The following is a 26,591-nucleotide window of genomic DNA, read 5'->3' as shown; positions in this document are numbered from 1 at the left end:
TAACCGCCCTGAAAGTCATGCGCTTTTTGCATCAAAACTCCTGGGACTGAATCCCAATTCCACCACTGAGAAGCCTGTGACCTCAGGCCAGTTCCTTAACTTCCCTGAGCCTTTCCGCTGTTCCCTCTGTACAGCCAGGCACTGTTCTGGGCCCTGAGGTTGCAAATGTGCTCAAACTAGCCCAGACCCTGCCTTCATGGTGTTTGTGCATGGGGAGAAAGTTAATAAATGAGTACACAAACAAGTAAAAGGGTAATTTCAGGTAAATGATATGTGCAGTAAACATAATAAGACAGGGCATTGTGATAGAGTGACTGGGGTGGGGGAGGCTGGGCTAGGTAGGGTGGTCAGGAAGGGCTTCTTGTAGCAGGTGACATTGAGGTCAAAAGTTGAGAAGGAGCCAGCCGTGTGAAGATCCTAAGGAAAAAGTCCTGGGCAGAGGACATAGCAAGTGCAAAGGCCCTGAAACACTGAACTGGTAGCAGTCCAGCGTGGCTGGAAATGGTGAGCAGGAGGGGAGCGATAGGACATAAAAGGAAGGCAGGGGCCAGGTGACATTGTAGATGGTTTAGACAGGGGCTCCCCCTGAGTTCAGCAGAGCTGGGCCTGGAACCTGGTCTCCCAACTCTGAGCTCAGAATTTTACTCCCCACTTTTCTCCAGGAGTTCATCCTGCTTTTTCATCTATACCTTTCTCAACTGCCCCAGAAAGGTCCCATCCTGTCTGTTTTTGAGGGAGTGGGAGGCCGGTCATGCTGAACGGGCGGCTGCAGCATTCTGGAGACTTCATGTGGAATGAGGCGTGGCTGCTGGGGGGAGGCGGGGGACACCTTCCTGCATGGGGTCCTGCTGAGCACGCGCTGCCTCGCGCCTGCATGCCCACCATTCGAGCCCCAGTCCCTTCCTCAGCACCGTTAGAATCCATCCATTCCTCTGCCCTCACCTTTCTTAGAACCTCATGGGTTGAGGTTGGAAGTTGAGTTTTGGAAGAGCAGGTCCAGCAGGGAAAGATGATGGACCCTCGGGAAGGATGCTGACTGCCTCTCTTTCTGAGATCAGCTGACCGACTGCTGTCTCCTTCCTCCTCTCTCCCTCTCTATATCTCTCTCTCTCTCCTCCCCATGGTCCCTTCCTTGTCTGCCTGGCAGCTGGAGAGAGTAACATCTACCGGAAACCCCCGATCTACAAACGGCATGGTACGGTCCGGGCAGAGAGGGCGTGGCCAGACAGGGGGCGGGGCCGGTAACCATCTTTGCTGATGGTCTACCTGAGCCACCAGGAGGGGACACGCGCAAGGCTGCAATTTGGCCTTTCTTGTTGGCTATCCCCCAGTCACTTGAGGTGACACTGGAGAGGAGTTTGGTGTCACTTCAAAAGAGCAAGAAAGGCCTCGTGTCCCCTAAATGTTTTCCCACCTCCTTTCCCACCCCCGTCCCCACTGTCTGGTGTCCTAGATTCCTCGGGCACAGCAGCCCTTGGCAAGCGCACGTGCACTGGGAGCATTCCCAGGCGTGGATGCTCAAGTTTGACGGTCGTTAGTACCCTGCGGGAGGCATACCAACTCCTGCACCCCACCCTGGACCTGCCAATCGCAATTTTGTGTTTGTAACAGTTTCTCCAGGGCTTCCAAAGCCCGCCCCAGCTTGGAAACTACTGCTCTAAGCTATTCTCAGTTACAGTGTCCTGAGAGTCAATGAAGGCTTGGAGAGGAGATGCGGATGAGAAAGGAGCAGGGCTTCGATGAGGGTGCCTTCATTCTTCCACTCATTCAGTGTTTCTTTGAGAATGGTCCGTGGACCACCTGTACCTGAGACACTTATTTAAAAAACAGATGTCCTGGCCTCTCCCCTGCCCTAGACTTTCTTATTAGAAACACTGGGAGTGTGACCTAGGAATCTGCAGGGTAACCGGCCTCATTCATGATTCCTACTTGCGCTCCGTATGGGAACCACCAAATCAGGCATCACTGAGACCTCCTGTTCCTTCTTGCAAACGCACTTACGGAGCCTTAGCTGACAAAGCACACCCCTTGCCTTGAGGAGCAGAGGTGCAGTTGCGACCCTGTGCCCCCCACCCCCACCCCGCCACCGTGACTACAGTCTACCTGGTAACAGAGGGGAGTGCAGAATCGGAAAACCACAGAAACAGGCGGAGGCAGCCCGGTACTGGGATCTGAGCTCACTGAGGGGTAGAGGGGCCAGACAAATACAAATGGTGGCTCTGGCTTAAGACCTGACAATTTAGACAAACGTCCTCAGGTTCAGAGGGGCCCTATCTCTGTGTGGCTGTGAAGGACAAGCCATGTACCCCAAGGGGCCACAGAAAGGTACCAACTGTGACGAAGCCAGTTTGTCCAGAAAGGGGCCCCAGGTCTCAAGACGCTTTGGGACTGTGTGGGATTTTCCAGAAGGGCTCGAGGGGCAGTGCCAGAGCAGGCTCTGGAGGAGTTTGGGGTAGAGGGGAATTGCATGGACAAACGGGCACGTGCAAAGGCTGAATGACATCAGTTGGGGTGGGAGGGACTGCCCAGGACCCCAGTGTAAGAGAATCTGGAAGCTCTGGAAGCTTTGGAAGCCAGTGCTGCTGGGGGAGGGTGCACAGGCTGGAGCTGGCAAGAGGCCGACCCCAGGCCCCTCTCCTGCTCTGGCTGCACGGGGTGAGAGGCTGTCCCTGTCACTTCTCTCCTGAGAGATGGTCAGGGGCCCTTGTTTCCCCAGCCCTCTCTCGGCCCTAGTCAGCCTCTCGACAGGCTTTGGGCTGTGCTAAAGTCACTGATGGTCTGGAAGAACCAGAACCTGGAAGGTTCTGTGTCTGCAGTAGGTCTGATGGTCCATGTTGTGGAAGCTTAAAGCTGGGGGGCACCTAAACCAGCTGACCAGTTCAGATACTTACAAATAAGGAAACTGAGGCAGGGAAGGACAGGACGTACCCAGTGTTACAGCTAAGTTAAGTGGCAGAGCCGGGGCCAGAACCCAGCATTGTTGATTCCCTGTCCAGTGCTCCTTTCTTTGGGCCATAGCGTCTCCCCAGGCAAGGTTTGGCATTTCAGCGTGAGGAGGAAGTTGACATGCCGCATGGCCGTCCTTGGCCACTTCCGCCCTAGGTATGGCTCAAATCCCAAACAAGGCAGGCTTGTAGAGGCTGAGGAAGGTAAGGGCATGGGATCACCTGGGACCTGTCTAATCTTACTTGGAGGAGCCATGGCCTTAGTGTTCACTTGGGAGCAGACCTGGGAGTCCATGGAATGTGGTAGCAGGAGCCCTGAGCTGGGGTCCGGTCCAAGTCTGGTCTACTTGCTGTGTGGTCTTCAGCAAGCCCCTTCCCCTCCTTGGCATCCAGATTCTCAGCTGTAACATGAGGGGCTTGGCCTCAGGGCTTTTCCAGCTCTGATGCTCTGTGTTCCAGACCCTGGCCTCAAAGTGCCCTCACTCCCCTGGGCTGGAGCCTGGCCGAGGCAGGTAAAAAGTGTACAGCACACTCTTCTAGGACACTCTGCTTCCCTGAAGCTCTCTCCTTGGGTCCTTTGCAGGCGATTTGTCAACAGCAACCAAGAGCAAAACAAGTGAAGACATCAGCCAGGCCTCCAAGTACAGTCCAGCCTACTCACCGGACCCCTACTATGCTGCAGAGTCCGAGTACTGGACCTACCATGGGTCCCCCAAAGGTAACACGCTCCACAGAGGAGCCTGGACCAGAGCCCTGTCACCTGCGCCAGGGACCCAGAGTTAGGACGGCTGCCCCCTCCTCCACACAGTTGTTCATTTATTAATTCAGTGAACGTGTACTGAGGGCCAGCCTTGGGCTCTAGTGAGCCACTGGGGAGTGAAATAGACCAGGTCCTTGCCTTTGTGGAGGAGACCCAGGTTCCAGCTGGAGAGGGAGGTGACGTGCAGCAAGGAGGTGACACACAGGAGGGGGGAGATGATGGCAGGGGCATGCTGTGCAGCCTGGAAGGTGATGAAACCGTCTCAAAGCAGAGCCTCAGCTGCCACAGGAAGAGTGGGGTGGAGGTAAGCCAGCAGAGTATAGAATCACATCTTCAAAGACCCCGGCTGGGAGGGCAGGCTCCCCCGGAAGAAAGGAAAGGCTGTCAGCTTAACGGGGAGCCAGAGAGGGAGGGAAGCAGGTGGGGCACAAGGGGCTGGATCCCACGGGGCCTTGTGCACTGAAGCAAGAATTTGGGTCTCTATCCTAAACAGTAGGAAGCCGTTGAAGGTGACAGGATCAGATGCGTGGGTTTCAGAGACCACTTTGGCTCTGGGGTGGAAAGCGGTTTGGAAGCTAGAAAAGGGAGTTTGTGCGGGATGGAAGACTCTTGTAGGCACCCTGCTGCAGTCTTCATGGTCCTCGGGGCGCCATCCCACCCAGTCGGGCATCTCGAGCTGTTTCTTTCAAGCACGGGGATGCATTTTCATCAAGCTCCTTTTTGACTCAGCACACACCTTTCCTAACTGAACGTCCATTCTGAGCAAAGCCTCACAGGAGCTCGGAGATGGGCCCTTCCTTGCCCTCAAAAACTGCATTTGGAAAAGGAGCTAAGACACAACACAACTACACCCCGAAGCAGACCGAGATCTCCGAGAGATACACGTGTCTGGGGGGAGACGTGGTGGGTGGAGGGATCCTACAGCATTTCAATCACGAAAGAACAAACCAAAGACAGAAAGAACTCCAATCGGCTTAAGCCAACACAGGGATTTTCTGGGTCATGGAAGTGAAAGTTTTTGAGGCACCACTGGATGCAGAGGTGAATGGCCACCATCGTCAGAGCATGTCCTATCCCTGGGGTGGCTCCGTTCTCAGGCTGGCCCTGCCCCGGTTGTGGCAAGATGAGCTCCAGCCCGTCGAGGCTTATATCCTACTCTGGACAGAAAGAGGACTTCTCTCTCCCACCAGTGGCGGGAAAAGTCCCAACATCGAGGCTTGTTAGCCGGGTTTGGGCAGTCGGATTCACCAGCTCCTCACGCCCGGGAATGGGAAGGGCTGCTGGGCCTCTCCGTACGGGAGGCCCCCGGTGGAGGGGCTGTTCACCAAAGTACGCTCGCTCAGGGTCACTCGGCTAGAAAGTGCGGGGGCTGAGAGGAAACCCCCACCTGCCGAGGCTCTGTATCCCTCTAGGCCCTCTGCCGGGGGCAGGCTGAGTGGGGAGCACACGCAGGAGCTGATCCTAGCTGTCTTTTGGCAGTGCCCCGAGCCAGAAGGTTCTCATCTGGAGGAGAGGAGGACGACTTCGACCGCAGCATGCACAAGGTGAGTGGCGTCCACCCTGGACGAGATGCCTAGACAGGTGTTACTGAGGATTTGATCATTTGCTAGTGACAGAAACCAAATTCAAACCCACTTACGGTAGAAAAAAGAAACATGTAGCTTTGCATAACCCAAAAGTTAAAGGGGAGGGGAAGTTTCAGGTATGGCTAGATCCGGCTGTTCAGCAAATTGCCATAGGAAAGTTGTCTCTCTCTTCTCCTGTGCTGGCTCACCGCTGCGTTGGCCTCATGCCCGGGGAAGGTTCTTCTTCTGTGGTGACAAGTGGGTGCCCGCAGCTTTCATGCACTGCTGGTGGGAGTGGAAAGTAGTGTGGCCACCGGGGGAAAATGGTTTGGAGGTTCCTCGGAAAGTTAAACAGAACTACCCTATGACCTGGCGATTGCACTCCTGGGTACTTACCCAGAAGAATTGAAAACCGGGACTCAAACAAGCACACGTCCATGGTCTTCATAGCAGCACTAGTCACAAGAGCCAAGAGGGGGAAGCGCCCAAATGTCCATCCGTTCACAAATGGAGAAGTAAATCATGGTGCATGCGTCCAACGGAACGTTACCCAGACAGAAACAGGAACGAAGGACTGATACGGGCCACAGTGCGGACGAACCGCGAAGACATTATGTTGAGGGAAAGAAGCCAGACCCCAAAGCCCACATACTGGATGATTCCATTGATACGAGATGTGCAGAGTAGGTAAACCCACAGGGCCAGACACAGACTAGTGAACACCAGGGCCCGGGAGGGGAGAGAGAGAAGGAGTGCCTGCTTACTCGGTCCAGGGTCTTTTTGGTTTTTTTTTGGGGGGGGGCGTTCAAAACTGTTTGGAACTAGACAGATGTGGTGGTCGTACTAAATGCCACTGCAGTGTTTACTTTAAAGTGGTTAATCGTATCAGATGTGAATTTCACCTCAATAAAAAATGTTTTTAAAGAGATGAGTGCCAGCAACAACCAGAGTCCCAAGGAAGGCCCTTCCTGGCCTGGCTGAAGCCTTCCACCCACCTGCCCTAGGCCAGGCTGAGGCTTTCGGTGCCCTCCATCAGACCCACCTCCCCCTCCCCAGATCTCAGGACCACTTGTGGAAGAGAGACGAAGTCCCAAAGGCAGCTGCGGGAAGGGAGGGATGACGGGAAGGTGAAAATGACAGAGGTTCCCCACAATCTGGCCACCCGGCCTTTGTCCCAAGCCTGTTCTGCTTCCTGTTGTCTGCTTCCCTCCCACTTCATCTTGGTCCTCCCCCGACGCCCAGCTCCAGAGCGGAATCGGCCGCCTGATTCTGAAGGAGGAGATGAAGGCCCGGTCCAGCTCCTACGCGGATCCCTGGACCCCGCCCCGGAGCTCCACCAGCAGCCGGGAAGCCCTGCACACAGCTGGCTATGAGATGTCCCTCAATGGCTGTAAGCACCACCCTGGAAGTCTGTGGGCTGGGGGCACTTCCTGTCAACTCCCTCAAAGAATCTGAACTCCCACGGCCCTGCCTGGGTCTAGAATACAGACTTGGGGAGGTGCTGCATGGGGCACTAAGTAAGACCCTATTCTGCCCTGAGCAGGCATTTGTTTCTTTGGGGCATCTGAAAGCTGTGACTTGTAGTCAGGTTCAGTGTAAAGAAAAATGTCTTCTAATAGCCTGAATGGCCCAAAGATATAAGGGACTGGCTCTTGAAGTAGTGAGCCCCCCATCACAGGAAGTAAACAAGCAGACGCTTGATGCAAGCACTCTGCCCAGAGATCCTCTCATTGTAAGCTTCTCCCTGTTTCTGGACAAATGCATGCTTCCCTCCCTTTCTTACCCCTGTGGGAGTCAGTCCTGCCGGGAAATCCTATCTCAATTCAATACATTATTACTCTTGGTCCTCACAAAGACTGGGAATGTAGAGGGATTATTATCACCCACTTTACAGATGAGAGACATGAGCTTACTAATTGCCCAAGGTCAATAAGCTGGTAAATGACAGAGCCAGGATCAGGCCCAAGTCAGAGGAACTCCAAGGCCAAAAGCTGTTCCCTCTTTACCACACTGCACCTTGACTTTAGCTGAGATTGAAGATTGTGGTGGTCAAGATGATAAAGCCAGTTTTATTGAGTGTTTTGTATGTTGTCAGCCACTGTGCTAATACCTTATGGTACTATATATCATATATTCTTCACCTATAAAGGAGACGCTATCTCTCTCCATTTTACTACAAGAAAACCAAATCATAATGGAGTAACGTATAGAAGTTAGGTATCTGCTAATCGCAGAGCCAGCCTAAATTGATGAGCCTGTTTCCCTGTTTGGCCAGGTAGGGACACTGTTCCCAGCTCCTGGCTCTGGGCTCTGCGCAATGCGCCAGTGCCGTTCTAAGCCCAGTTCTGTTCAATGGCATCCGGGCAGCAAATATCACAGAGCACCTGCTTTGCCCCCGGGGCAGGAGCAGCTCCTGGAAATGGACCAGTGAGAAAGGAGGTAGTGGAGGAGGCCCCTTCTCCCCACCAGCTAGGGTAGCCCAGGAATGGGAGCCAGGTCTGTTTGTCCCATGAACTTTCCACCATGTCTCTCTCTCCCCATGAATGCTGATCTCTGGCTTTTCTCTCTTGCAGCCCCTCGGTCCCACTACTTGGCTGACAGCGGTATGTTCTGCCTGCCCTACCTTCAGCCTGTCGTGTCCTGTGAGAGCCAGAGCTGAGCTGGTTGTGGGTCCCCTGTAGCTGTGATGTCCCAGCACAGTCCTGATCTCAAATGGTCCACCCCATTGTGTTTGTCAGACGTAGGCCTCCATCTTTGGCTCTGGAACCAGGGTTGCCAAGCCCAATAGCTCCCAGAGAGAAAGAAAGAACTGGAGTCCCTTCCATCCATGTGGGAGCCTACCTGTCTGGGCTCTGAGCTCGACTCCGAGTCCAGGGCCTTTGTCCAGAGCCACCTGTGGCCAGGACACAGGGGTTCATCACAGGAGCACAGATGTGTGTAGGGTGAGGCCACAAGACTGTGTGCATGGGCTTCGTGCAGGCCTGGAGTTCTGCCCAGGCGAGGCGTCTCTAAGATGGTCAGTTGCGTGTCTGTAGAGCAGGGGGAGGAGCTGGTGGCCTTTGCCTCTTCCCACTTCCCACCGGGTCGGGGAACACTATTGGCCATATGCAGCCAGACGGCCTCTGGGACAGGGACCCCTGGCTTAGGGCTCCTGGGAATTGTTTGGCTGTTTCTTTTCAGACCCCCTCATCTCCAAATCCGCCTCCCTGCCTGCCTACCGAAGGAACGGGCTGCACAGGGTAAGAGAAGCTGTGCTGGGACGTTGCCCCCAAGATGTTAACAAGTCCAGCATTAGCGCCACACCCTCAGAGCCGAGACATGACATTTGCTCATGCAACAGATATTAATTGAAAGCTTTCATATACGCCGGGTACTTGCAATGCATCCATGGCCCCTGCCCCTTGGAGCTTCTATTCTTGTAGAGAGAAACCGAAAACAAGTGGTCAAGAGTATGCAAGTCACATTATAGAGAATATAGAAGGTCGTAACGTGCTAGGGGGAAGAAAAGGAAAACCTGGAGCAGGATAAAGGGGATTAGCAGTTTGGGGAGGGGACAACTTGCAATTTTAGTTATTTATTATTTAAAGATTTTATTTATTTATTTGAGAGAGAGAGAGCACAAGCAGGTGAGGGGCAGAAGGAGAGGGAGAAGCAGGGGGTCCCCGGACGCTGTGATCATGACCTGAGCCGAAGGCAGGTGTTTAACTGACTGAGCCCCCAGGCACCCTTGCAATTTCAGCAGAGCTGCCAGGGCAGATTTCATAGGCAAAGTGGTATCAGAGCAGCAAGAGAAAGCATGAAATGTAGTTCACCAAGAAATGAGTATTTATCGAGTGCCTACTACGTGCCACCCTTAGGCAGCGGGGGTGTGGCCTGAGTTAGGTCAGCCTGACTTGAGACGGAGGCTTCTCTGAGAGGGGCCATTTTCGGGAGCGGGGGAGGGCTTCAGGAAGGCAGCAGTGAGCGTGCTCAGGCCAGCCCTGGCTCTGTCTCCCCTGCAGACACCCAGCGCAGACCTCTTCCACTATGACAGCATGAACGCCGTCAACTGGGGCATGCGAGGTGAGTGCCAGCCTCCCTTGGGACTCAACAGTGGCTTTGGATGCACTGCTCGTGACTGCGTGACTGCGCTTGACCTTCCACAAACGGGATTCTGGCCCTACGCTGGGCTCTGTCCAAACCCCGAGTTCCCACACTCCCTTTCACTTCCCATTCCCTCCCTTTTCCCCTCCTCTTCCCTCATCCTCTCGAGTCCCTGGCCTTGGGTGATCTCCAGGCCATCTGTCCCATCTGGGTTCCCAGAACCATTGCAGAGTCGTATTGCTGAGCCAGAGTTGCCTGCCAGCCCCGGGTGGAGGGAAACACTCAGAGCCAAATGCACATTGTTCCCAGCAAATGTTCCATGAGCTTCGCGCTCTCTGCCTGTGATGCTCCCCTGCCCGCTTCCAGCGGCTCCTACAAGCAGGCTCAGGCAGGAAGACAAGCCCGCATCAAAATGCTGGAGGATTCCTCTGAGGATGGAGGGTCTTGCCCGAGGGCTTCACAATCTCAGATTGTTCTTATTGCTATTCTGATTATCTCAAAAGTCATTTTTCGTCTAAAACCCTATCTCGGGGGGCGCCTGGGTGGCACAGCGGTTAAGCGTCTGCCTTCGGCTCAGGGCGTGATCCCGGCGTTCTGGGATCAAGCCCCACATCAGGCTCCTCCGCTAGGAGCCTGCTTCTTCCTCTCCCACTCCCCCTGCTTGTGTTCCCTCTCTCGCTGGCTGTCTCTATCTCTGTCGAATAAATAAATAAAATCTTAAAAAAAAAATAAATAAAATAAAATAAAATAAAACCCTATCTCGGGATCAGCCCAGCCCCTGTCTCCAGCTATGCATTGTGCTTCTCCCAGCCTTGATTTGGGGTGTATTCGACAAGGACAGAGACTCTAAGACAGAGGCTAGTCTAGTGATGCAAAGGGAAAACCAACATGTTTCCATTTTGTGTGTCTCTCTTCTCTCTCCACAGAGTACAAGGTAAAGGAGATACAGAGACTCTGGGGGTCTCTGAGACCCTGGATGCTGCTACATTGGGACCCAGCAGAAAGATGACAGCACTCTCTACTCAGGGAAGGGGCTATCGAATAAATAACTTCAAGGGTCCTCTTCAGCCCAACATTTCCAGCCCCTCCTTGGCCTCCTTTCCCTGAATTCTGCCCCATGTGTCTTGCCCACTAAAATCAGACAATTCCCCGTGGGCCTCAGAGACTTTCTGAAGGCTTCCCAATCACCAGACATTAGACATTTACAATTAGGAGGCCTTATGCCACATTAATATCAAATGCCACCAAGCTCATTCCTGGCAGCATTAAGGGACTCGGGTTTTGCCTTTGGGGAGAAGGTGCCTTGAGGCCGCCAGGCACCCCCAAGGAGAACAGACACAGCCCTTCCTCCAGAATTTCACCTCTGGCCCTCTCTGGGGAGAGGAGGGTGCCCAGACACAAAATGTGGCTGGAGGGACAAGCCCACCACCTTCAGCCAGCCTGGTGCCCCACCCCCACCCTGTCCTCTCTCCTCAGATCTACCCTTATGAGCTGCTGCTGGTGACTACAAGAGGAAGAAATCGGCTGCCCAAGGATGTGGACCGGACGCGTTTAGAGGTGAGTCTAGAAAACTGAGCAGGAGCCTTTGGGTTTGAAAGGATTCCAGAAGTTGCCCATTGTAACCCAGCTCAAGAGGGCAGGCAAAACGAAGAGCTTTAAGGTCACATAGCTTGTGGAAAAAGTGGAGAGGCCAACCTGGTTTCTTTAGCCTAAGACTAGACATTGCAGTGCATTCGATTAGCGTCTGGTGCACAGCAGTGAAGTGTCCCCACCTGATGCTTCTGCAGACTTAAGAGCTAGATGTGGTTCCCGCCCGCAGGGGCCTGCAGTCTGGTTGATAGGAAGAAACATAGCACTGGTTTTCTGCAGGATGGTACAGAAAACCGGTGCTCCTCGTGGGGAGCACAAGGGAGTCAACACTGTGTAGAAGGTAAAAGCATGAGGTAGCCTCGCATCAGATTCCTGGTCCAGCCCTGGTCCCGCCATCCCTAGGCAGACAGCTTGGCCAAGTAACAATCTCTCCAAACCTTAGTTTTTTCCTCTGTGGAGTGGGGCCGTTGTCGTGTTTCCTTCAAGGTGCCCATGGAAGTAAATGGGCACTACACACAGAGCCCTTGGCACAGAGTCTGGCTGTGTCCTGGATGCAAAGACTTCGATGGAGCAGGTTTGGATGGGTGGAGAGGGGAAGGAGAGCATCATGATGAGTGGGACAGCACAAATAAAGCACAGAGGCAGGGCTGAGCACAGCATCGGGCTTTCCAGCAGTCCGCTCCACTTGGCCTGGACTTCCGGTGCCTGGGCCTCTGATCCTAGAGCACACTCTGCCCTTTCTACGGTGCTTCTCCCTGCCTCTCCCTCTCTTAGAATGCCCTTCCCAACTTGCCAGCCTATTCACTCCTCAGGACCCCCTGTAATGATGCGTGTGTCCCAGGGCTCCTAAGACCTTCCCAGGATGTGTCCCTCAGCCCTCCTCCAGCCTCTCCCAGCACTGTGTCCAGAGTGGAGATCAAGCGCCTCTCCCCTTCCTTTGTATCAGAGCAGGGAGCTATCCATTTCCTCTGACAAAGATGGTCAGTCCTCGACCATGAGGCCCGAACCAGGGGAACATTGGAAAATGTTTGTGAAATTCAAATGCAGGTTTCTAAGAGAGGAGGCTCAGCACCCCTTGGGATGAGCATATCAACCACCGTTCACCTGGCTGCTGAGAATTTGCCCAGAATAAAGGGCTGGAGCAGAGGGAGGGGAATGTGAGCAAGCCAGGAAGCTCTGTGAGTCCTTCCAGCTCTAGCAGGCTGGGCTAGCAGCCTAGCAAGCCGGTGATTATCCCCACATTTTTAACGAGGGCCTCCTTTACCGTCCAGCCTTGCGTAGCTGCCGGTGCTGAAGGGGACAGCTCCCAGGGCAGCTCAGTGGAGCCAGCATTAAGGCATGGAAACCTGGTTGATCCTGGAGGACCAATTGCCCTCTTATATCCTCCAGGACACCCAGAACCTCCGACCAGGGAAGTATAACCTGCCCTAAGAATCAGAAGCTTCTTAAAAATACCGATACTGCACCCCAGCCTAGACCAATTAAATTGCAATCTGGGGAAGGCGCTCAGGCACTGGTATTTTTCAGAGGCTCTCAGGGTTGTCAACCACGGAGCCTGAGCTGAGACCACAGGGCTACAAACACTGTCCTAGCCCCCTGCACCGTTCAAGGAGGGGACTGAAGAGCTTCTCAAGGAGCTCAGCATGTAGATTGTCATTCACCCGGAAGATATTTATTGAAAGTCCATTATATAGACCAGGCCCTGTTCTAGGTGCTGGCAGTATATCAGTGAACAAAACAGAGACTCCTGCCCCCTTGGAGCCAGAATTCTCACTTGAGGAGACAGACCTAAATAACACAAATAATAAATAAATGATCTAGAACATGGGAAATTAATAGGGCTGAGGGAAGAAGTAAAATGAGAGCAGAGAATTGGGGGTTAGAGGGAGAGGTAAGTGGCACTGTTAAATTGGGCGGTCAGAGCAGATCTCACTGCGTACCTGACATCCAAACAAAGGCTCAAAATAGGAGAGGGAGGTAGCCATGCTTATATAAGAAGGAAGAGCATCCCGGGCAGAGGGAAAAGCCACAGGCAAGGCCCTAACACAGGTGAGGACAGCAAGTGGTGAGTGTGGCTGGGTCACACGAGCACAGGGAAGAGGATGAGGAGGAAATGAATCAAAGGAAATGAGGACCGGACTCCACCATGTGACAGCCACATGAAGAGATCATTTCAGTAGTGAGAGTGACCAGCGAGGAGTGCTTCCCGTGTGCGGGCCGCTCTCCATGACCTGAACCATCTCATTCAACCTCACTATATCCAGGAGGTAGGTGCTAGGATGCTCCCACTTTCCAGAAGAGGAAATTGAGGCTCAGTGGGGTGAAGTAACTTGTCCAAGGTCACACACCCATATCTGCCTTGCTCTAAAGCCTGTTCACTTCACCTTTATGCTTTCAAGTCTATGGAGAGGGTCAAAGGGAAAGCGTTGGCATTAGGTTCTCTGAGAACTCGCAAGAGAAAGGAGGCTCCAGCTGGCCCTTCACAGAGGGAGAGCAGAAGAGCCTCAGTCTCCTCCAGACTGTTCTACAGTGGACACGGTACTCAAGTTGAGTCAGCCATTCCTTGGCACTGAAACTCATGAAAAAAAGATTTTTGGGCACAGCAGAGAAAATGAGCTAGAGAATCAATAGTAACCATCACCCTCCAACAAAAAAAGAACAGATGAGACTGACAGTCCCCCTCAGTCTTTACCATGGAAGGAGTGGAGAACTCCCCCGTATCCGCAGCATTTCTCAGCCCTCGCTTGAGTGTGAGTGAGACAAATATAGACAAGTCGACAGCATGGACAAAAGAAGGCACAGTCTGGCCTGGCAGAGACTGAAGGGGTCGAACAACCACATGTGATATGTGGATGCTGTTGGAAGCCTTATTCAAACAGCCAAACTGTAAAAAGACCTTTTTGAGACAATTAGGGGAATTTTATTATTATGGGTAGGTATTAGGTAATTACGAGGAATTATTGTCAATTGTTTTTAGGTTTGCTCATGCTGTCATGGTTACCTAAGAAAATATGTTTCAGTATGTTTTGCCATCTCTGGGGGGGATGCCTGCACACTAGAGAGGCAGGAACTGATAAAATGTCTAAAGTGTGCTTTAAAATACTTCCGCAAAACACAGCAGGTGAAGCAAATGTGACAAACTCTTGATAACTACTGAATCTGGGTAATGAGCATGGGTGTACATTGTGCTATTTTCTCCCCTTTGAGTATTTTTGAAATTTTTCGTAAAAGACTTATTTATGAATGAGTAATGGGATTGGCCAAGGGGGTGGCAAGAGTGCTCTGTGTTTGTGATCAGAAGGCCTGGCCTTTGGTCTCAGCTCTGCTACTTAAAACCCAGGCCCCCTCCCACCCTCCCTCCCTCTTGGTCAAGTTAGTCACTTTCACTCTTTGACTTTCGGTTTTCTCATCTTTTCATTGGATAGAAATAATTTCTGGTTTTCAGAGGGGTTGGAAGGATTAAGTGAGAAAAATGGGGGTGACCATACAGTCACGGGCATGACAGAAATGCAATGCAAGGAATCACTGGTGTTATTAAATGCTGTTAGGTGTTGGAAAACCAGCTCAAGGCCACCAGCAACCAATGATATCTATCAAAAGTATCAAAGTTACCTTTGCTTCAGGATCTGGAAATGTGGCCAAAACATGAGCTCACAGAGGCCAGACAGTTGGCTGATTATTGTGTGGCCGTATGCATAATTCTCAGTGACTCTCCTTCAATATTCAATGAGCTAACATGATTGCTACCAACAGGTCATCTCAGTGATTCCAGCAGGTTTTCAGGGAGGATATAAGCCCTATATATCTCTTTTCAAACATAACTTAAATTTTTATTTTGAAAAATTCAGACCTCCAGAAAAGTTGCAAGAAGAGTGAAATGAACATGCTTCTACCCTTGCCTAAATGCATGAATTGTTAACATTTTGCCACATTTCAGGTGTTAATATATTTCCAACGCAGAAAGCTTTTGACAATGTATCAACTTTCAAGGCTGCTTGGAAGGGCAAGAGGAAGGGTAGGCAGAAAGGGGGAGGGAAACTTGCCAAGGAATGCCGAATGATGCTTCATTATATGGCATATTTGTTTTCAAATAAGAAAGATACGAAAGTACATTTCAGTGGGTGGAAAAATATGAACAGAAATTTTTTTTCATTGACTGGCCTGAGGAATAGCCTTCCAGATCGTTTATGAAAATACTAATGAGAGGATGTACACCCAAAATATTGGCCATGCACCCCTTTTACTCCTGAAATTAGGAAGAACCTCATTAATTCATACACACGCTGGGGCACAGAATGCAAAGAGCAGGATGCAGATAGGTGAGGTCAACCAGGATGCATCGAGAGGCACTTAGGTAAAGCAGAATCCCCACCTGAGTCTTGGGCAGGGGAAGCCCCTCCAGACCAGCTCTGGAGGCCCCTCCAAGGAAACATTCATGCACACACTCTTGCATTCAACTACCCACACTACACCTCTGAGGGTCAGACACTGTGCCAAGCACAGCACACCCAGAGGAAATACACAGGGGTCGCTTCTGCCTGCACCTGCCCCCAGCCTCCACCTGTTGTCCTCAAGCTGTTCCTTCTCTGTCCCCTCCCACCTCCTTTCAGCGCCACCTGTCCCAGGAGGAGTTCTACCAGGTCTTCGGCATGACCATCTCCGAGTTTGACCGACTGGCCCTCTGGAAGAGGAATGAACTGAAGAAGCAAGCCCGGCTGTTCTAGGCAGAGGCTCTATAAATATATATGCATTTATATAAAGATATATGTAAAATCTCTATACTGAAGCTCGGTATAATCCTCTCTTGTGTAATGGGAGACACTGCCTGCCATGAGACTTGCTTTTCTGTACTGTCAGGCAAGCCCACATCATTGAGATATTTTTATGCTCCTTACTTTCTCTTTTCTAAGTGCTCTGGGGTTTGGGAAGGGATTTGAGGAGACTCCCATCCTTTTACTGGGGATCCTTTTTATACTGAAACATCTGTCTTAACCTGAGTCCCCCAAGGTCCAAATCTCTTTCCTAAAGGAGGTGCCTGAAGAAATCTGTCTTCTCTCTGCTTCTAGGCTCTTTCCCCAGTCTCCAGGGTGGATGCTGACCATGCAGTTTTCACACCTTACTGGCCCCAGAGGGGCCCTCCCACGGGAGGATCCACAGCGATCTCCCAAATTCACTGAGCACCTTTGAGAGCCCGTGAAGAATTTTCTCATCTCCCCCAGTTAGGAGTTCGGTGCTCTCTGGGGGTGATGCACTTAGCCGTGGGGGCCTCGGATCTACTCAGTACAGCAGCAAACAGAAGTGGCTAGGGCCTTGGCCTCTCTGCAGCTCCTCAGTCCACCTCCTTCTGCCCTTGATCCTAACCTCTCCCTTGTCCAAGTCTCATGGTAGGAGAAGAAAAAGCACTTCCCTTCCCTCCACCACTTCCAACTGGCCCCGTTGCCTGACCCCGATGTGGAAACGAGGGAAGGTGTGGGAGCCGGCAACAGGAGCTAGAGCAAGGAACCTGTTAGAATTGGAGCTGCAGGACTTCTTGCGACCCTCCTCTCACCCTCACTGCTCCCAGCACCTCCTGACCCTTCCCCCCTTTGGAGGAGAGGCCCATTATTACAGCCCGTATTCTTCAGCCTTACTATGATCTATGTGCCTGACAACTCAACACACCACAGGGCTAACGTTCCCATCACAGCTCCAACAGAACAACTAAACAGACAACCTCTAACACCCTTCTAAACATAATACAGGCCATGTCCCAAAGAAAGCTTTCTGGTCTACACCTGCTGGTCCCTGGGCTAGAAGGGCAACCGAACCAGTCCCTCACCAGTCGTCAGCTCCCACTGCAAAGCTGGCCATGTTTCATAGGGGAAACCTTTAGAAGAATGGCTGCTTATGGAATTCCAAAATGAAGCACTGGCCAACACTGCTCGTGATCACCCTGGATTTCCCCAGTGGCTGCCTTTCCTGCCCTCTTGCCGCCTTGAGCAGGGATGAAAGTTTGACGTTAACTTCTCTCCTCCCTTCCCCAAACCTTTGACCCCCAGTTGGTAATGTGTGGTGGGGTCTGTTCCTTCTTGGAGATGCCTTGACGTAGATCATTTTGAGGTCACGGAGGGAAGATGAAGAAGTGGAAATAACCATATGACTCTCGAGGCTGGTGATATGACGTGGCAAATAGAGAACTGACTCCAACCCAGCAACCCTCACTGAGCACCTGCTGATGCTGAGCCCCCACTGTATCCTGAGCACTGCATGGGGGAGGGAGATGGGGACCCTGAGATGATCAACATGGGATCTGGGCTGTGGGGGGGAGGCGTGCCTGCTAACACTGGTGTCGTCAGGCATGGACTCACACGTGATGGATGTAAAGCAGGAAGTGACGGAGATGGCATGAGAACATGTTTGTGGAATTACTGAGAAAGCAGATGCACGTTGGTGCAGACCAAGGAGCGCTTTCTGGAAGAGACTGTGTATGAGCAAATTTCAGGAAGGATCTTTGTAAACTGAGAGGACACTGTAACTTGAAAGCATGATAGGATGAGGGGCCAGAAGGAGGTCTAACATACTCTCATTTAAAACATCAACCCTCTCTGCAACTCTCTTCTTGGCCAGTGTCTTTCAACTGTCCTGACCCTTTAGAAATGTCCCCAGCCAGACGCAATCATTGAAACTGCCTCATTATCACTGGTTAAGAACTTGGCAAGATGAAGGGCTTTTGTTATTGTTGTTGGGTATTTTTGTTTCCCATAAAAGCACATAATTTCAACCCAGGCCCGTGTCCTTCTGTTGTTTCTGGTGTGAGTGGAAATGCGTGATAGGGGAAGAGGCCGAACCGTGCACATTTTCTAAAATAAAAGAATCTAGAGAGCAGCTCTCTCTTGGCCTTAGTTTCTCCTCCTGTAAATTAAGAAAACTTGACAAGGCGAGCATCACCCAGATTGTGTCCTGCAGCAGGGGGGGGTCTGCAAGACGGGGAGGATGTTCCGACAAATATGGTTCTGTGATCCCGAACCAGCAAGAATAACAATAGTTCTTTATTAAGTACTGATGGTGGGCCAAGGTCTACACTGAAGACTTTACCCGTCACGTCATGTCAGCCTCTGTAACAACCCAAGAGGGAGTACATAAAAATAATTATATATATCTCACAGATGAGAAAACAGCTTTCAAGAGGACTTAAAATTACCATGATGGAGGCAGAAGCCAATTTCACCCTGTTTGGGCTTAGAGAGACTGCTTAGCCCCTCTTAGCATTCAGGATGCTTCCAGCTGCAAGTAAGGAGTGCCTTGTTAAAAGTGACTTAAACAATGACAGTCCCTATTGTCCGGCACAACTGGAAATCCAAGTGCAGGGGTAATCAATTCAGCAGTTCGATGATACCATCGGGAGCCCAGGTTCTCTGCATCTCTTCACTCCACCATCCTCAGTAGAGTGGCTTTTGTCCTGAGATGTGACCCCTCATGTTTACAAAAGGCTGCTGTGGCCCCAGGCATCAAGTCTTCACACCACCACAACAAAAAACAGGAAATAAATTTCCCTTTATGTGTCTCTTTTGATCAGAAAACTATCCAGAAGTCCTCAGTGGACTTCTCAGGTCCCACTGGCAGAGCTAGGGAACAGATTCATGCCCTTGCTTCACAGAAGGCTGGGAGGTTGAGTATTTGGCATTTTGAGCCTCAATAGTGGGTGGCGAGTGCTGTGCTGAGAAAGAAAGAGATGGGCAAAGAAGGGCCTCTGGGTAAGTGAATCACAGTGTCCCTGCCACAGCCACTGCCCTCCCCTTAGAGACCCACAACGTACATTGCCAAAAGTCCCACAAAGCCCTGCAGTACCTTTGTTTAATTCAACATTTCATAAACTAATTTGCCCTAACTCTAAGAAATGTTACTTACTCTGTTTCTACTGTATTTCCTATTTCTACCCTAAGATAAACACTTACCTCACTTTTGACATCTCTGAAGATGGGATGTGGCTTAAACGTATCTCCTCTCCGGACCACTCATCACATGACTCTTCTAAAAATCATCCCCACCATGGCCCCTCCAGACAGGTGGCTCAAATGTGCAAAAGGACACTAACAAACGCTCCTTTGCTCCCTTCCTACACACACACACCCAGCAAATACTTACTGAGCATCTGGGGAGAGGCAGGAGCACTGAAGATTCAACAGTGTTAAGGCAGTGTGAGCTCTCGTGTGGCTCTGGTCTAGAGGAGAGAACAGATGGTAAGTAAGTAACAGAAAAAGAGATGACACACGAAGATAACGACTGCACAGACAACAAATGGAGTACCAGAGAGAGGAGCGGAAAGGAACTCGCTTCTCATACTCACTGAAGGATGAAAACGAAGTACGCAAGGGAAAGGTAGGGGTGGGAGCACTCTAAGCACAGAGATAGCATGTGCAAAGGCACGGTGGTTGGTGAGAGTTTGGTGTATTTGAGGAACTAAATGTTCCAGTGAAGACAGAGAGGAGTGAGTGAAGGGGAGAATGAGATTAGAAGGGGGGCGGGGTGCGTGGGTGGCTCAGTTGGTTAAGCATCCAAACTCTTGATCTCAGCTCAGCTCTTGATCTTGATCTCAGGGTCATGAGTTCAAGCCCCCTCCTTGGGCTCCACACTGGGCCTGGAACCTACTTTAAAAAGAAGAAGGACGAGGAGAAGGAGGTGGGGGAGGAAAAGGAAGAGAAGGGAGGAGAAAAAGAAGGGGACGAAGAAGAGGAGAAGGAGAAAGGAGGAGGAGGAGGAGAGGAAAGGAAGGCAGGGTCCAGGACATGCAGGGAGACTGAATGCTTCTCATGCATTCAGGCTTTGCGGACATCGTCCGGATTGCACTGTGGTTGTGCATCTACTAGACGCAGGGAAAATCGCTCTGAGCCTCGTTACCTGGAGTGGGGTCCCCAGCCGGCAGCGCTGGAGTCCGCTGGGAGCTTGGGAGAAATGCCGAATCTCAGGCCGCCCCCCTGACCTACTCAGTCCCCACCTGTGTTTTAGTAAGACCGCCTCGTGATTCACACACATAGTGAGGTTAGAGAAGCGTCGCTCTAAAACATCTTCCTTTTACGGACAAACGCCAGCACGTTTGTGCCAGCCTTTCTGAAGAAGGGAACCTTTTCTCCATGCACATGACCTTTTTGAACACTGGGGGGCAACCTTACATTAATAAAGCAGAACATAAAGGGGGGAGCGCAGAAATCACAGAATGTGAGAGCTTAAAGTCAGTACAATGGCCGCATTCTGCAGCCACAGAAACAGGCCCACCGAGCATCTGAGCAGAGCAGGCCGGGCAGCCAGCTCGCCTGCACTGGGGCCCGTCATCCTCACCAGGCACCTGGAGCAGAAACGTGGGACGAGCTGTGGAAGGTGTCGGCAGCTGCAGTGGCCGCTGAACGGAGCCCAACATGGAGAGGAGGGGCTTGAAATTCAAGGAGGTGAAGGCACTGCTAAAACCCACAGTAATTAAGTTTACGGAACTATGCCAACTCCGTTAAGACCCCATGTGGAATTAAGTTTTAAGTGCTTCATTTCACATCAGACTTCAAGGTGCTCAAAATCTTGCCTACACAATGATAAAGACCTACTTACATACGCGGCCGTGAGCTGCTGCCGCCGTTCAAGAGCCCTGGAGTGAGACCCCCAATAAATAAGATCCCGAAGCTGTGAAGACGAGGGCCAGCCTCTCATTTCCACCCAGGAGCCCCCTTGCCTCTTCACCTGGCCTGGTCCAAGATGATTGGCACAGGAGCACAGGTGCGAGAAACCAAAGGCCTGCAGTCACACACACACACACACCCTCACACGGTGAGTCCTCGGGGCAAATAAGGGCCAATGTAGAGATGAATCAGGTCAAAAGTAAGGTGACATCTATGCCTGTGACCAAAAGTGTTACCCAAATTTCAGTTACTCAAACACGACCTTCTCAATTTTCATCAGATTCTTTATTTACTTAATGTGATTTACGTGATATTTTTCTTTCAATGGACTGATACCTGACATTTCTATTTTAAAGCAATATCAGTGAAAGTACAGATTCATAAGGACAAGTGATGTGCTTTTAATACAAATTCAAAGAAATTGGTAACCCTTCAAATGTGGTGGTCTGTGTAACATCCGGATCCACCCACACTTCCACCAGCAGTCTGAATTCCACACTTTGGGAAGCACTGCTCTGTCTGACAGAAGTGGGAGGGGAGGAGATGTGTTTTCCCCATTAGGGCGGGCCCTACTCCAATTAGTCTGGTAACTCTGTAAGAAGAGGAGATTGGGACACACAGAGACACCAGGGGACAGAGGAAAGCCCGTGTGTAGAGGCAGCAGGAGGGAGGCCTCCGAGGACACCAACTCGCTGGCACCTTGAGCTTGGACTTCCAGCCTCCAGGGCTGTGAACAAATAAATCTCCATTGTTCAAGCCGCCCAGTCGGTGGGATTTTGTTTGGACAGCCCTAGCACGCTAATATAGTGTGTGAAATTAGCCTGCAAAACAGGAACGACAGCACTTACTTCACAGGGTGGTAAGGACGGAATGATGTATGTTCAGTAGCTGGCCTCCAGGGAAGTGTGCAGTGCCCTTGACCGCTCAGCATCTCCCGCATTCCTAGACCAGGTGGCTTACCCGGACTACCAGTGCCCCCTCTGGCCAGAGCGGGAACTGCAGGACAAGAGGACCGACTTTCTCCCCTGCATCTATCTCCTCCACCTATAAAGAGGGACGGCGCGACATCTTTCGCCACAGACTGGGAGACACCACCTGAGGATGAAGACCAAGCAGAGGCAGGCAGAGGCAGGGGACAGAGGCAAAGCGGTGACTGCTCTGCTTGCCGGCCTCAGCGCTTCAGCTCCCCGGGTACCCTCTGAGTGAATGAATGCCTTTTTTGGTTTCAGCTGGTTTGAGTTGTGATTTTGTCACTTGCCACCAAAGGAGTCACGACCAATAAGCTAGCTCCGAGAGAAAATTCACCTTAGCAGGGGAGCCTCAAGTGAAGTCTCCCACGCCTACCTGTGGATACAGAATTTACTGTCTAACTCACGGACAGGGTCTGACCCACCCGGACCAGGAGAAATCGTCCCGTGCAATTTGTCCTTCTGACAAAATAGCAGCGCTGTTTCACTTTCTAAAAATATACACACAAAAGTCCACCCCTTAACAGACCCTGTGGGCAACAGTAGCCGAAAGCTCTGTCTGCCTCCTACTTCAGAATATGAGGTGTTCTTGAAGGGAAGGAGGAACCTGGCAGAATCTCTCTCATTTCCAATGGTTTGATTTCCATAAACCGCCCTGCAGGGGGCAGCCTGGGCGTGTGGCTGCAATTTCAGTTTCCCTTAACATGTCCAGCAGCATCTGACCACTTCTGCAGAGGAAACCCGTACTGATGACAATGATACCTCACACTGACATGCGTCGGGCGCTGGACTGAGCACCTGACATAGCTTGTTTAATCCTCTGGGTACTTCTTTCACCCTCCTTTTACCGATGAGCAGATTGAGCTCTCGCTCGTCATTCATTCAAGGTTTCACAGCTGTGCACGGAAGAGCCTGAACCTGAACGCAGGGATGTCTCACCCCCAGGTCCGCGCACTTGGCCACTGTACAACGACATCCCTAACCGGAGTGCGAGCTGCATTTGGAGAACGCTTCCTCTGTGCCAGGCCAGGCACCAAGCACGCTACATACACGGTCACATTGAAGCCTCCCAGCCCCGTGTGAGGGAGCTGTTGTTAGCCCCCGATTTTTAGACGATGATCTAAAGATGAGTCACCAAGGGTTCGGAGAGGTTGAAGATCCGGCTTTTCATCTTGCTCTCCCCAATGTGTCTCACAAGTGGCAGAAAATGACATTTATGGGGGCGGGAGAGTGGCTCCAGTGACATCAAGTCTGGAGTTCTGGACACCACTCCTGGCCCTGCCACTTAGGCCTTGTGTGCTTTCAGGTAAGGTTTCTTCCCCCCTTTGGGCTGTAGTTTCCTTACCTGACAATGAAAAGACCATCCCGCCTAACCTTTCCAGTTACTCTCTGCTCTGAAGTTTTTCTGGTTCCGGGATTCAGAAATTCCCTTTGGACTTCAGCAGCCCGGTCTCATCCTGCAGCACGGAGGTGAAGACGGGGCATGCCATGCAGCCCCTCAGAACAGAGTTAGCCCATGCCGCAGTGTTAGGGGCTGGACACACCTCGGGCTGTCAGGTGGACGCACCCCGCTGGACAGACTCCCTGGAAGACTGTAATCTCCCTCAAGGTTCCACAAAGGTAGCTGCAGGCCAAATGAAGACCATCTGGCAATGTTTTCAAGCAACTGGAATTCATTACCAACATTTTTAAATCAAGAGGTTTTACACTAAAAGCTGGATTCTGGGTTTTTCCAGAAAAGTCTAAAAACGTGGCCGTTCTAGGCCCATGTTCCTGCTGGCCACACTGGCCCCAGGCAGCTGGCTACTGGCCCTTCTGATGGCACAGCAAGGCTCTCCTTTGCCATGGACCTGAGTGCTCCCCTGGCCACTCACACACACCCCTCCCCTGGTTGGCCCTTCAGGCACTCTGGGAGTGAGCCTCACATAAGGAGCCAAGGGTGCCTTTTTTTTTTGTTTGTTTGTTTTTTTTTTGAGAAAGGACCTTATGAGAGGAGACAGGCTTCATGCAGCCTTTAGGCATAAAAACAAAAGCTCCTTTCCTCCAGACACAACCAGCTCACCGGTCTCCATTCATCACTGAAGCCGAGCCCGGTGGCCTGGGTACAGGTAGGAGCCCCAGGCCCTGGAACAGAAATCTGAAGGTGAGACCAAAGGAGGGGTTTTCATCCGTGAAACTCTTTCTCTTTCTCCCAGCAGCCACCACCCAGATCTCTATCTGCTTTCCGGGGCCCAGGGTAGACCAGCAGACATGTGTCATTTCCCTGGGTAGGGGCCATAATGGTGACATTGTGCCGAGTGGAACAAGAGAAGTTTTCATCCAGCCACCAGCCCTGGGCAGACGCTCGAGCAGGGGGCTCTGCGGCTCACTCTGCACAAAGGAGCTTGGGAGAGGGGCCCTGAGCTGAGCAGAAGTCCGGTGGGCTGGGCTGCCTGCCCATAGCAGCATGCAGCAAGACGGCCGCAGACACAGTGCTTGCAGAACCCCTCATGCACTCTCATTTCCCCCTGCAAATAACTGAGCAAACAAACCCTCCCAAAGGATAAACAGCACCCTCCAGGACACATGCACCAAAGGAAGCCTCAGGAGCCCTTGAGCAATTCCTCACGGACTCACGCCACAGTACTTACGATCACTCACCAGGTGCTACTAGGCTGTAGGGATCTAGCGGGGAGTAAGACGCAGCACCTACCCTCACACTGCTCGCAATCTGGGGGCCCAGGGAAAGCCAAGGAGAGAAGCAAGTAGGAAATTAAACATTGACAACCCAGCCGAAGAACTGAGATTCACAGAGCAACAGAGTCAGTTCAAGAACCCAGGTCTGAACAGCTGATCTGTGGTTTTCTTTACTCTTCCCAGGGTCTCCTAAGTGGCTTGTCTGCCCTGAGGAAGGGGGTCAATGAAGAAGGCACCATAATAAGGAACATGGACTCTACACTGAGGGCAGAGGGGAGGCCCATCACGTATTTTTATGGGGGATCTGATTGGGGTCCCGGAATGTTCACTTTGGTGGCCATGGTGCAAACGGACCTAGAGGCAAGGTGACAGGGTAGAAGGCTAGATAGAGTATGTTTCTTTCACTGGGACGCAGAATCTTTAGCCTCCAATTTTTTCTTTCCCAGGGCTTCCCAGCTTCACCTGATAAGCTGAGAATGAGACTGGGGAGTATCATTTGTTTTCACAAGACTGGGAGCACGAGGGAGTTGAAAGCTTTCTTCCTGGTATTGTTCACCGGGATCAAATTTGATAGCTTTTTACAGAGCTGGAGCTGTCCACACAGAACTCTTTAGACAGCCCCAGACAAGCCTAATACAGAGCAAAAAGAAAAAAAAAAAATCCTCTCCGAGGGTTGCACTCACGCAGAGACATGGGAAGGGAAGGAGGAAACGGGGTATCCACAGTCTCCATCCCAGCCCTTCCCCAGTGCTTACCGCCCACAATCGTGCCAAACCAAACGGCTTTGCAGGCATGTCCTGCGGCCTCCCATCTCTGGGGCTCTGCTCCCACTGTTTGCTCTGCCTGTCATGTAATCCCCCCATTGTGGGCTCACCCAAATGTCCGTCATCCAGTACTGTCTCCGTGATTGGCAAGAAATTCTTGCCTTGTCTTGATGAACTCCAAGAGCACTTTCTCTCCTCTGGTACTTTTCACATAATAACTTGTACATATTTATCTCCCCTACTAGATTGTAGATTCCTTGAGGACAGAGCCCTTTCCTACTTCATGTTAGTTCTCCCAATAGGAACTTGCACAGAATACAACACATAATCCTAAGTGAACTGATGAAATGTGGTGTCATTTTTATGGTGCCTATAGACCCCATTAAATGAAAAGGACAGAAAAAATATATATAGTTATACTTTGAGAACCCACAAACAGGGTTTTTCATTCGGGTGAGCCTGACAGCAACCAAGCTGTAGTCAACTTAGTCAACAGTGCCACCCAGTGGGCATTATGAGTAATTATCTAAACCAGAACCACTACACCTCCAGAACCCCTTCTTTCTGCTAATCCTTAGCAGAACTGTGCACAGACTGTGTTCTCCCATTTATACATTTAACCGGGTCCACAGCTCAGTTGATCCCACCCCATAAATTATTCCACAGATCCATATAAATTCTGCTTAGCCCTTTTGACTTTTCTGTTCCAATTCTCTGATGAACCCAAGTCCTTGAAATTTTCTGAAATTTCTTTTAAAAATCTACCAAAGCCTCTGCCTTTGCCATTGTTATATTTTATATTATTTTATTCTTGCATATTAAAAATTATGTTTTTAAAATTATTAGTGAGCTAGCCTAGGAACGTAACTGCCATTTACAGCCTTATTTCCAAGGGTTTCAGAGTTCCAACAGTGAACTTGGGGAACTTAATCCACTTGTAAATTGTTGGTTGTCTGCTTTAGAATTTAAACTGACCTTTTCAAATTGGAAAAGTAGGCAGGAACAAAGAGGAACTTGGAAAATAATAATGGCTCACATTTTTATAGCTATTTATGGTTTATAAAGTGGGTTTGTACCATCATTTCATTTGCCCTCTCAACAGCCCTATGAGGTCAATAAGAGGTCTCCCCAAGCACAATGAGCAAGCCAGTCTTATGCACTTCATACATAGAACAAGACATCACACACAAGTTTTCAAACTCAAAACCTATTGTTTTCTTCAGTACACCACATTTCACCCATACACACTACAAACAACACAGCACTTTTTTGAAGGCAGCATTAATTAAAACGTGTCCATAAAAGCAACGGAGAAAAGACTCCCAGTTCAGGAAGATGCGGGATTCTCTTTCCCAAGCTCTTTCTCCTCTCTCTGCCTTTGCACAAGGTTCCCAATGCCAGGACGTTCTAAGTCAAAGGAGTTCCCTAGTCAAAACTGAAAACAGAGACTTGGTCCATCCTGGGGAGGAAGGGTGTCTAGGAGGACAACTGGGCTTGGACTTCACCTTATAAAAGGTCTTCAATTTAGACATTTGATATTGTCTGTAAATGAGTTGTGCCTGTTTTCACAGAGATACACTAATAGGATGAAAGAAG

The 26,591-nt window shown here is 51.0% G+C and overlaps 1 protein-coding gene across 4 annotated transcripts in view; it reads left to right on the top strand.

The window, feature by feature from the left end:
• ABLIM3 (actin binding LIM protein family member 3) overlaps positions 1 to 17,708 on the top strand; it is a 107,742-nt gene extending 90,034 nt beyond the window's left edge. For 2 of the 4 annotated variants that reach the window (XM_087867877.1, XM_087867878.1), the window contains exons 13-20: positions 1,148 to 1,195; positions 3,529 to 3,663; positions 5,185 to 5,249; positions 6,513 to 6,660; positions 7,844 to 7,873; positions 8,451 to 8,509; positions 9,272 to 9,332; positions 10,280 to 10,748. In XM_087867877.1, the coding sequence (XP_087724003.1) occupies positions 1,148 to 1,195; positions 3,529 to 3,663; positions 5,185 to 5,249; positions 6,513 to 6,660; positions 7,844 to 7,873; positions 8,451 to 8,509; positions 9,272 to 9,332; positions 10,280 to 10,362 (629 nt within the window). In that variant the 3' untranslated portion in view covers positions 10,363 to 10,748. Of the gene's footprint in view, positions 1 to 1,147; positions 1,196 to 3,528; positions 3,664 to 5,184; positions 5,250 to 6,512; positions 6,661 to 7,843; positions 7,874 to 8,450; positions 8,510 to 9,271; positions 9,333 to 10,279; positions 10,751 to 10,829; positions 10,911 to 15,553 lie in introns of those variants that run through there. The other 2 variants (XM_045815236.2, XM_087867876.1) reach the window with 2 other exon arrangements.
• The last annotated feature ends 8,883 nt before the right edge of the window (positions 17,709 to 26,591 follow it).

This window comes from Ursus americanus, chromosome 15 (genome assembly GCF_024610735.1).
Source record: "Ursus americanus isolate L20-20 chromosome 15, mUrsAme1.1.p, whole genome shotgun sequence".
Classification (NCBI taxonomy): domain Eukaryota; kingdom Metazoa; phylum Chordata; class Mammalia; order Carnivora; family Ursidae; genus Ursus; species Ursus americanus.
The sequence above is the reverse complement of the archived record's forward strand: the minus strand, read 5'-3'. Positions and strand labels throughout refer to the sequence as shown.